This window comes from Nicotiana tabacum, chromosome 18, assembly GCF_000715075.1.
Source record: "Nicotiana tabacum cultivar K326 chromosome 18, ASM71507v2, whole genome shotgun sequence".
Classification (NCBI taxonomy): domain Eukaryota; kingdom Viridiplantae; phylum Streptophyta; class Magnoliopsida; order Solanales; family Solanaceae; genus Nicotiana; species Nicotiana tabacum.
In genome coordinates this window covers 47,267,226-47,278,924 of record NC_134097.1, presented here as the reverse complement: position 1 = coordinate 47,278,924, position 11,699 = coordinate 47,267,226, and the positions used below count along the sequence as shown (strand labels likewise).

At 37.1% G+C, this 11,699-nt stretch overlaps 1 protein-coding gene across 3 annotated transcripts; it reads right to left on the bottom strand.

The window, feature by feature from the left end:
* Positions 1-8,025: 8,025 nt before the first annotated feature.
* On the bottom strand, positions 8,026-10,904 carry LOC107806402 (uncharacterized). Of its 3 annotated transcripts, none has more exons than XM_016630551.2 (2): positions 10,293-10,904; positions 8,026-10,170 (listed from the first exon to the last, which is right to left on the bottom strand). In XM_016630551.2, the coding sequence occupies exon 2, from the start codon at positions 10,050-10,052 to the stop codon at positions 9,021-9,023; it is 1,032 nt and encodes a 343-aa protein (XP_016486037.2). In that variant the 5' UTR covers positions 10,053-10,170; positions 10,293-10,904; the 3' UTR covers positions 8,026-9,020. The 3 variants fall into 3 exon arrangements, with proteins under 3 accessions (XP_016486037.2, XP_016486039.1, XP_016486038.2); XM_016630553.2 differs by having other exon boundaries at positions 8,026-9,511; positions 9,594-10,887; XM_016630552.2 differs by having other exon boundaries at positions 8,026-10,165; positions 10,293-10,885.
* Positions 10,905-11,699: the final 795 nt, after the last annotated feature.

Sequence of the window (11,699 nt, the reverse complement as noted above, 5' to 3'; positions counted from 1 at the left end):
AGTTAAAAAGTTACCTAATTATCTATGTGTTAAAAAAAACACTCATGCATTCCTTATTAGACAACCCCTTAAACAAACGAAATCACAATTTAGGACGAACTGAGCTACGGTTAAGTACAAGGCTACCTAACGTGTTTCTTTATTGAATTACAAACTAAACAAATTACACAGATTTTAATAACATTTGTAAAACTGTAACTACAGCAAACGAATGATTAAACTCCTGCATATCTTTGATTTCATGCTTTCATTGTTACATCAGATGCAAAGTCTTAGTATGTACCTGGATGTCGGATACAACAGAAGAAGCAAGGGGTAAGTAGGATAATAGAAGCAACACCAAACAACAGCAGTAACAGCAGGTACAAATAGGACAGCTCCCAGTGCAAGATACAGTCAGAACCGATAAGAAATGTTAGAAAGGTAGCAGCAAACAATGCAGTAGGAACAATACTCCAAGACAGACCAAATCCAGGAGAAACAAACAATGTGAATCAACCAATGAACTCAGCTGATACTTGAAGGAAAACAGAGTTGATCGAACAGGTTGAACAAGACTGAGAATCAAACAAACAAGGCAGAAATAGTTGCTGATTTTCTGTTTATCCCTCTCCCTATCTCCTTTCTTTTCAAGAATCCAATATCAGTCTTCAGTTTTGAACTTATACTTGAGTTATCAGAAAGAAACCTTTTCCAGTTTTTACTGTTTTCCCCCAGAACTTCAGTTCTCAAAATTCAGTATGGGTTCTCCCTGTGTCTCTCTATATATCTATATTATTTCCTCTCCTCCTCTATTGTCTCTCTCTATGTATGTCTGTGTGTGTATACCTCTCAGTGTGTATCACCCTCTCTCTCTTTCAAATTCTCTTTTCCTAGTATCAGGTGATATCCTTTTCCTCTCCTCCTCTCTATTCTCTATCTCCTCTATGTATCTTCTATCAGATCTCCTCCTCTTATCTCCCGGCCCCCTTTTTATCTCTATATGTCCTCCTTTTTATAAGCCTTAACATTACCCCTTTTACAGCCTGATAGATTAAAAGAAACCCCTCCCATGTGCCATCTTCTTTTCAGTTCCACTTTAGCTATTTAAGTATTAAACCCCATCATTCCCTTGGCAGGCTTAACTTTCCCATTTTATTAACTAAAAGCAGACATGGGCAGCAGGATGTAGTCTGACAGCACATGCTGTCAAACTATTTAATTCAAAAGGGCCTTTATGCCCATGTTGTGCACATGCCCTCCAGTTCAGATTACCATTACAGCCTAACCTTAGATTTCTGAAATCAAATTAGCAATTATAAGTAACTAAACTCAGTTCTTAATCGATTCAGGAAAATGCTTTAACAGAAGCAGGTCGATTTGTTTGTTGTTCAAACATCTGAAACTAATTGACGACACATGTCGACTCGACTATATTAGTTATAACACATACAATCGTAGCCAAAAATCAGACATTTAACAGTATCACACAAGGTTCGAATTATACTGACTAAGCAGAATTGTACTCGAGGGGTCAGCTAATCAGCTCAAATTTGAAGCTCAATTATTCGCACAGCACGTACACATATACGCATTCAGTAACAAGTAGAAGAAAGAAACAAATCAAACACAAAGGCTCGGGCAAGGTGGACAGGACACAGTTAATAAAACTCAAAACACCAGATTCCACCAAACATGAACAGCTTTTAGAACAATCACATGGACCAAAACAAATAAGAAAAGAAAAGAAAAAGCAAGACTCACCTCAAGTCTCGAAAAATCAAAAGTCTTAACTCGGATTTGGACAGACCTTTCTTAAGGCTGAACGGGCTTTAATCGAAGTGTTTCTCAGATGAGAAACACTTCGATTAAGGTCCATTAGACCTTAATCCTTCGGTTTGAACAAAACACGGAACATGCACGGGGAAAACTAGAGTTCAAAAAATTAGATCTGGGATTCGTGTTTCCCTGGTTAGATTCGGACCAAACCAAGCATGGTTTGGTCACGAGGGGGGTCTAGGGACTGTCTGGTGTGAAGTTGAGGTCGGTTGGTGTAAATCAGGTTCCGACTCGAATCTTCAAATGAAGATTCGAGAAGGTGGGATGGGATTCGAGGTGTGTGGTTGGTGGATTTGGGTTCAGGATGGTGAGGAGCATCTATGGTGTTGAGGGTAGGGTCACCGGCGTCCATGCCGCCGGCTTTCATGGTGAAGGATACAGGGGCGGCTCTAGGGTTTGATGGGGAAGATGGTGAAGACGGGAGCTGGGGTATCAGATGGGGGGCAGGGTAAGGTTAAAGGGCTTATATATGGAATGGGTGGGTTGATCTCAGCCGTTGGATCAATCAAGGCCAACGGCTTGGATCTGAAGGTTTAGAAGAGATGGTGTCGTTTCATCTAAACAGGGTTTGGGTTGGTCTAGGTGGAACGGGTCGGGTTTTGTTCGTGGGTATGGGAAATGTGATCTTGGCCGTTGATCAATCTGAGATCAACGGCTCAGATCAGACTCAACCATTACGACGTCGTTTGGACGTCTTTGGTGTCAACTGGACAAGGACCGGGCAAGCCTGGTTCTGGGCTGAATTTGTTTGGGCCAATTTGTTAAAATTGGCCCAAGTCCGAAATAGGAAGGGGTCTTTTTTATTATTTCCTTTTCTTTTTTTTTTAATTTTTTTTTTTAAATAAAAATAAAAATGAAAAAAACAAAACTAAGTAAAATCAAATTAAAATTAAATAAACACTTACAATTATTTACACACACATTAAAATAGGTAAAAATCAAACAAAACAAAATCACGGACAACGATGCCTGTTTATGATTTTCTATTTAACAAACGTGTTGCGGTTCAATTTACGCATGACGCGTACATTTTTTTTGTATTTTGTTTTAATAAAGTAAAAATGGGCAAAAATCACAAATAATTAACAAAGTGCCATGTAAAAATCCAAAAAATTGTACAGAAGGACCAATTATTATTATTTTTATTTCTTTTGGAGCGATTGTCGCGCGAAACAAAAATTACGTGCTCACAACGCTAATGTACCGGGACACATGTTCGCATCGGCCTAGATGAAGGTTTGTCGACGGTAAAATCCTTCGTCGTGTCGAACCCGATGGGAGTACACTGTTCAATGGTGGGTATCACTTTGGGCTTTCCTTTGGATGTTAGGGATGAAGAGGTAGCCTCGTCTTTTCGAGGAACTATCTTGGAAGTTCTAGCCATGATGGTGGCAAAACTTTTTTGAGAAAGCAGGCAAAGGACCAAGAACGTAAGAAGAAAGAATGCGAAAGGGGGTGGGAAAATTTGAAGATGTTGAGAAAGTATGAATTATCAAACGAATGATACATTTATAGGAACCGAGTGGGCAGTGGAAAGGACAAGCCAATAGCAGTTTGTGGGCTCCTCGATAGTTGTGTTTGACGGTGACTTTTGCGTGGCTTTTTGAATTATGGCATTTAATGCTCTGATGGGCTGACGTCATAGCGATGATGCTTATGGAGTAGGAGCTCAAAATCGTTTCTTATCACTTTATTCTAGGAAATGCGGGTACTATCTATATACGGTGGAAATTGATGGCTCGATTTCATGGGCATTAAGGCATCTCGAGGGCTTCCAGTGATCAACTCCGAGAATTCTCAATGATCGACTTCGAGACAGTTCAACTTCGAGGCAGTATAATTAATGACCGGCCCCAAGGTATTGTGAATTACCGATCTCGGCGGATCAAGGTGGAGTTCCCAAGGCACGTGCATATGGCAGGTCAAGTCTAGTGGACTAGCCTAAAAAGCGAATCAAGGCATTAAATGGTTGTACCAGCCCCATATCTTTATAATTAATGTGTTTGTACTATGTTGGGATTCCCCCTCTTATATAAAGGGGATCCTTCTCATTTTGTAAACATTTGTTGCTCCATACTAAATACGCTAGAATATTCTCTCTGCTCTCTACACATTCTCTTGGTCTTGTTATCTCATTTATTTCTCATATTTATTGTGTTCTATTTATTGTTCAACATTTATTACTTATTATTGGCCATAAAGAGCCATCTGTGATTTATTTATAACTGTTAGTCCCCATCAACCACCTTAGATAGCTCCCAGCCGAGCTTCAGACTCAACCCCGAGGCCCTCAAATAGGCAAGCTCAAGGCCCCGATTGGCAGCGATTCCGTTTGATTAACATCTCATTTTTAAGCTCTTATTTCATCTCTAAGTCTTTCACATAGCATCAACTGCCTAACAACTAGCATAAAAATAGATCACGTATTTTTAGAACCACTAAATCAAATTTAATTATTATTACCATTTTCACGGTAAACATCTAGGACTTGATTATTTTGTTGTTTTGTCACATGATCACTCTTTGTTTCCATTTATTGATTTTGTTTTCTGTTGTTAGACTTATATTGATATTCTACACAGGTTATTCGATTAGTGGGTATCTTGACTCGAACGTCTTTATTATTTCACTGAGGTTAGTCTTGATAATTTCTGGGTACCGACCGTGGTGTACTCATACTACACTTATGCACATTTTTGTGCAAATCCAGGTATTAGGGATAGCAGTACCAACCAAAGTTAGCTTCTTGATCGCAAGGATTCAAGGTGGAGATGTTTGATCATCATATTCCCTTGGAGTCCTTCCTTTTACATTTATATTGTCAAATTTATAACCAAACAGTATTGTATTTTGAGATATTTCTATGTATTCAGCTAGAGTTCGTGACTCTGTACTACCTAGTCTTGGTGATTTGTAGTGATTATCATCGTGTTGGGATGTATCACCTTTAAATTTCTCATTTATAGTAAATTTTGCTTGATAATATCATGTTTAATTAATTTAACTGTTGTAAGTGACCGGCTTACCTAAACTAGTTTAGAGATTAGGTGTCATCACGATCCTTAAGATGAAAGTTTGGGTTGTGATAGGATCGATAAGGGTGGATATTATTACTGTAGAGCGATAAGGGTGGATATTGTTATTGTGACGAAATGTGGGATACGAGGTGACATATGCCTCTGTTTCTATTTGATGAGTTGTTTGACTAAAATAAAAATAAAAAATACGTTAAGTTATTATCACATGATTACCGAGATTGTTGATATTGCACTCTATTATATACTCTTGTTGCTAGTTTTTTTATATATATTGCAGAGGTTCTTTGGCTAGTGAATATCACATGACTTGAACGTCATCACAACTTCACCGAGGTTAGTCTTCATACTTAATGGATAACGATTATGGTGTACTCATGCTATACTTCTACATATTTTTGTACAGATCTGGGTGCTAGAGGTAGCGTACCTCGTGAGTGAGCTTGTGACGGATCGAGAGGATTCAAGGTAGTACTGCATAGACATCGCACACCCTTTCAGTCCCCTTCTCTTAATTTATATTGTTGTATTTTCTTTCAAAGAATATTAAACTTATTAAGACTCGCTATGTATTCTGTTTAGAGCTCATGACTCGGTATTACCTGATTTTGGGGTGTTAACTTATGTACTTATGTTTTGGCTTTATTAAGACTTAATTTTGTAGTTTATATTATAATTTTAAAGTTATTATATCGTATTTCGATGTTTTGTATCATTGCGTGATTGGCTTACCTAGTCTTAGAGGCTATGTTCCATCACGACCCCTTTGATAGAATTTGGATCGTGACGATCTCACCCCAAGTAACTTTCGGACGGGTCCTGCCCTATTTATTGACTCGGCACATTTTACTCGTCCATAATCAGCCCAACCGTTCATTTGACACCCCTAGTTGAAACTCCAATAAATTACACTACATTTTTTTATGATTAAAATTAGCGGAGTATTATCCAAATTATTTTAATTATAGGGTGTATATAGTATGAAGAAAAATATTTTTTTGAAAAACGAGTAATTTTATCACTTATTTTCTGATGTTTGATTGGTGAGTAAAAAAATTTGAATATTTTTAAGTGTTTGGTTAGTGAGTATACAATATTTCTTTTAGAGAATATATAATTTAAGTAAACACAATAAGAGACTAAAAGGGTGAGGGGGTCGATATGGGGTTATAGAGTTGGGGGTGGGCCGTTGGGGGCAGGGTGTAGGGTGTGATGGGGTTAGGGTGGGTTAGGGGTGGTTTGGAGGGTTGGTAGGATGTAGGGTGGGTGGTGGGGGTTGGTGGGGATGGAAAATATGATGGGAAAGATTTTTTTTTTTAGCAAATTATACTACTAGGATGGCTACCTAGTAGCTATTTTATTAATAATAAAAAAAAGAAAACACAAAGAAAGAGTACAAGTAAGGGGAGCAAAAAATAAAGTAGTGTTGCCTCTATTGCCTTGGCTATATAATCATCCATGTGCGCCTCCATCACCTCATGATGACAGCCTCATGACCGCTACCGACAAAGTTTCACGAGGGCGAATGATCTCATAGCTATTTGAATACTTCACAAAGGCATAGGACATATAGAAAACACTTACTGAGCTAGACCTTACCTTACAATTCGTATTGAAAAAGTGTTTTGGAAAATATTTTTTCTTCTCTTGACAGGGAAAATATTTTTCTTTAATTGGAGAAAAATGAGTTTGTGAGGAAAATATTTTCAAAAATATTTAAGCCAACAAAATATGAAAAAGTTGAAAAATAATTTTTCAGAAAATATTTTTCTTTATACCAAACACACTTATATCCATTACTCCTAAAGGAGAAAACTCAGTTGAAACCCCATTATTTTGACTAAAAATTTTTGTTTGGCTGAAAATAATGGAATTGCAACCACTTTTTTTTTGTTAGATATTTTATCCGTCAAAGAAAAAATATAAAATTTGAATAAATAGCCATTGCATCTAAAGAATAAATAAATAAAAACCAGGTAACATGTACATTGTATATTAAGAAGTAAGAAAAAATACCCAATTGAAACAAATAAATCACTTTATATGATTATGTGCTAATTAACAATTGGACATTTAGAAATTGATTCTTCGATTTTTTTTTCACTCCATTGTACCTAAATGAAAGTGTGTTTACGCTATTTGTCATATCAATATCTAGAGTAAATTATAACACATAGTTAAGGTCCATATTGGTAATTAAACTTAGAAGATTATAAGTCAACTTGGAAGAGCTCAAACTAAGTGATCACGGATGTAAGTCCCAATAGAAGCATTAATTGACATAAAATGAAAGTAGATACTCTTGGGTGAAGAATAATTTTTAGGAACTTGTAAACTTGAGAGAAAAAAATGACCTCCATTTTTCTTTTTCAATTATTTTTTGACCCAAAATTTGCTAACACATGGTTTAATCGCTAAAAGGGGTAGCGGGGGCCAATTCAATATTATTAAAACCTTGAGGGTTAGCTATTAAAGTTAGAAAATTTTATTTTTCTACCACTTCTCCCCCCCCCCCCCCCAAGAACTTCACCATAGACCTATTGCACCAGTTGTACCAAACATCGATTGCGGACCAAAAGCAGGACACGATTAACTCTTTCGTGTCTACATAGACCTTAGTATTGTATAGTTTTTTCGATTTTAATAATTTTTAGGTAATATCAAATTCATCTTTTACTTTTTATTAGAAGTGTAATTTTGGGTTAAAAGAATAAGTTGTTTCAAGTGAAATGTATGTGTTGCTGTTATATGTAGGTGGGTTTGTAAAATTAGATGTTCTTATCGAGAATTGATATTGGTCCCAATTTATATACTTTTGGGCTCTGTTTATTCAATTACCGTAGCTATCGCAACCTAAGTTCTGTAATAAACATATGGTCGATTATTGTAAGTTTTCATATGCTCGCCAGAACTGTGATTTTATTGATTGTATTATGATAGCATTATAAATATAGCTTTATAATTTAATACATTTTATTTACCTTACCTCTAATTCTAGGATTTGTATCTCCATCAGTTATATAAAGAGTAGACCATTATAATAGAATCAATACAACTTTGCACTCATTCATCTCTAGCCTTGTACATTTTAAGTTCATGTTTCGAATTATTAACTGTGATATTGTTCTTTTGTATTTTTGAATTATGACTGTTATGAACTTCTCAAAGAACATAACTACAAATATGAATTATGATTGATCTTCCATTAATGGAAACTCAGTACATAGAATTAGAGAATACAAAGATAGACTTTAACATAAATGAGGACAGTGACAGAAAGAAAGGATAAGGGGGGAGGCAGATTCACAGATGAAATAGAGATGAGGGATAAATAGACCAGAGAGAGGATATGTTTCTAACAAATTCAGCTTCCCCTCATAATGCCCGTATACTCTGCTATTTAACTAATAGTCTTTGGAGAGGCCTTGTTGTTCTCTTGCTTTCCCAGACCGGCCCAATACTTGCATTCTCATCTGGCCCAACATCTATCTAAAGCCCAGCTTCATTTTCTATCATAACATTACCCCGTCCTCAATAAGAACCTTGTCCTCAAGGTTCGACACAAGAAATCCTTCAATAAAGGATAATGGTAAACTAGTTGTAGCTAGATAAACATTCACATGTATAAGGCCTAGCTGGACAGTCCACTTGCATATCAAAAAGAAATCAGCAGCCCCATGTGTGCCAGCAACCCTAGTGCGGAAAATGATATTTACTGCAGCGGCATCAATAACTAACACGAAACTTGCTATACATATTTCTATGGCGAGCTCATCTCTATCACATGTAGGAAGGAGAACAAGAACCCCCTCTATAACAAGGGCACGCTGTGCTTCTAGCAAGGCAACAAATGCTGGGCAGTTTCTGTGGCTGCCCTTTTTCTCCAGTATGTCAACCCATAGGTCCATTGTAATTAGCTGTTCATTTGTTCTCCTACTCAAAGTGCTGAAACGCCCCTCCATAGACTCAACTACGCCATTAAATTCAGGACGAAGCTCTAGAGTTTCAAACATCCCCAAACAATCAGTGGAGTCAATATTTCTACTCCCTTTTATTTTTCTCCGCAACTCACCTAGTGCACCATTAACTCTAATGCTACCTATAGAATGTGATTCAATAAGGGAATAAAAACCAAAATATGACAAGCCATATTCTAACTTGGTAAATTCATGAACTACTTGTTTTCCAATCTTGAAGATCAAGGGTGTCAACAGAGAGAGGTGCATTGTATATAAATAGCGTAGCTATGGCATTTAAGGTTGCTTCAAAGACACCATCTCTGGCTTCAAGAATTGGTACATCCAAAGGGCCTCCTCCCGGATCGAAGACTACATGCATTTCAAAAGTAACTTGGGCTCTCGGATTTACCCCCGTTTTCCCAGCTATGACAATTTGAAGGACTTGTGCAGTTCCTTCTCTGTGAAATTGTCCAGCAACATTTAGAACTAAACCAAGATGTGGAGCATTAAAGTCAGTTGTTGGCCTAGTAAAATAGCGAGCGCAATAATGATGATGCAACGAGTGCCCTATGGAATCCCACACATGAGTCATAGGGTTAGCATATACGAAGAAGAAAAACATGCAAGTAGATCCCATCAATGGCAGTGTCTCCATATTCACTGTATAACCCATTTGATACTTGGACTTGAAATGTATTCCTGGATTAAATGGAAATTGAGTCGAAAGAAGTTGGTCAATAAAAGTGGTATTAGTACGACAAGATGATTTCTCTGGAATTACCTTGAAATTGACCACAACTATGGTCGAATAATCCTTACAAGTGTTGTCGAATTTCATTGAGAAAGCAATATGTGGTACACTCACCATCATTAGAATACCTTCATCTTTTCCATGCTCAACATCAAGTATTGTTTCATTCGAAGGCATTTCACCTGGTGGAATCTCATCCTCATTCTCCGTAAAAAAGTTAGCAAGATATAGATTAACAATAGTCTCACGCTCCATAAAAAAATCAGCAAGATATAGGTCATCCCAGGTCTCACAATTAATGTGTTGTTCACTAGAGCCACGATCAAGAGAAGATGCAGTAACATACCTCTCTGACATATCTCTATGAACACTTTTATCAAACTGTTGGACTTCGCTGCTTGTAGGACCTGTAGCTTCTAAATCAGGTATGTCGATTGGAGCATCTGATTGTGCGTCGACCAGTAAATTGGGGCAGCAGCTATATAACATTGCGTCGAACACCTTAGGTGACTGATAATCGTCCAACTCGGGTACAAAGTGAGAGACATAAGCATTTGTTTCTGTGCTTTGGCACGTTGTTGTAACAAAAGAATATTCCTCTTCTGTTCTGGCGAAAAGTCCATGTGACATTTCATCAAACACATGCTTGGCCTCTGAGTTACCAACTTTGAATGCAGATTCTAACTCATAGAAGTTGGAATTATGGCGTAAATCAGCTAAAGGAGATACCTGAGTCTTAGACGAATTCAAAGTAGAGTGGCTAATGTAGCTATGATACGCCAAGGATGAATCGGCAAGCCTCCTCTTCGAATCTATGACAGGTAGTTTCCGAAATCGCAAAAACAATTTCTCCTTGAAATGGTTCCAATCATAGAATTGTTTGTTGCGAAAGAGCCAATCAAACCAATTGAGGGCATCACCTTCCAGGTAAAAATATGGAAGAGGTAACCAATCTTCTTCGGAGAAACCCAGAAATTTGAAGTAACGCTCCGCCCGATAAACTCAGCCCTCTGGGTTGCCATTGCTGAACTTATCCAGTATCACCACTGCCATTGGAGTCCAAATCGATGAAAGCACCAATGTTATGAACTTCTCAAAGAACACAACTACAAATATGAATTATGATTGATCTTCCATTAATGGAAACTCAGCACATAGAATTAGAGAATACAAAGATAGACTTTAACATAAATGAGGACAGTGACAGAAAGAAAGGATGGCGGGGGGGGGGGGGGGGGAGGCAGATTCACAGAAGAAATAGAGATGAGGGATAAATAGACCAGAGAGAGGATAAGTTTCTAACAAATTCAGCTTCCCCTCATAATGCCCGTATACTCTGCTATTTAACTAATAGTCTTTGGAGAGGCCTTGTTGTTCTCTTGCTTTCCCAGACCGGCCCAATACTTGCATTCTCATCTGGCCCAACATCTATCTAAAGCCCAGCTTCATTTTCTATCATAACATTACCCCGTCCTCAATAAGAACCTTGTCCTCAAGGTTCGACACAAGAAATCCTTCAATAAAGGATAATATAACATTATTGTATCTCTAAATTTCTCTTTTGCTTTTTCTTACTGTCTTTATGTTTTTGCATTTTATAATGAGTTTTTATAAGAAGTAAAATGCATGTGGTGCTGCTCTTCTAGAGAGGGCGAATGTTGTCTCGTGTTGATCTACAGATCAAGTTATTTGATTGTTGTTACAACATGAGTCTATATACCAACTGTTTACAATCAATCTCTTTATATATCCATAAAATATTATATTTATTGCTCTACCATGTATGAGTTAAATGACAATCACTGATTTTATTGGTTACGTAGGTGTGATGAATATGGACACCATCCTTTGAATTAATTAAAAGGATTAATATAAACACAATCAATTCTATGAGTTGATAAGAAAATTCAAAATATTTGAGAAGCTTGAGAGCTGTTGTTAATAGACATCCTTGGTAAATACTTGTCGTGTAATAAACATCCTTCTTGGTTGACTATAAATCATAATCCGTCTGATAGTTATAATCTCTCATCACAGGTTGTTGCATACAAAATTATTTAAGAGGTCTTTTACGGTCTCTAAGTAACACTTGATCTATAAGAAACTTATTTTTACAATGCTTGGTCTTTCCACTTT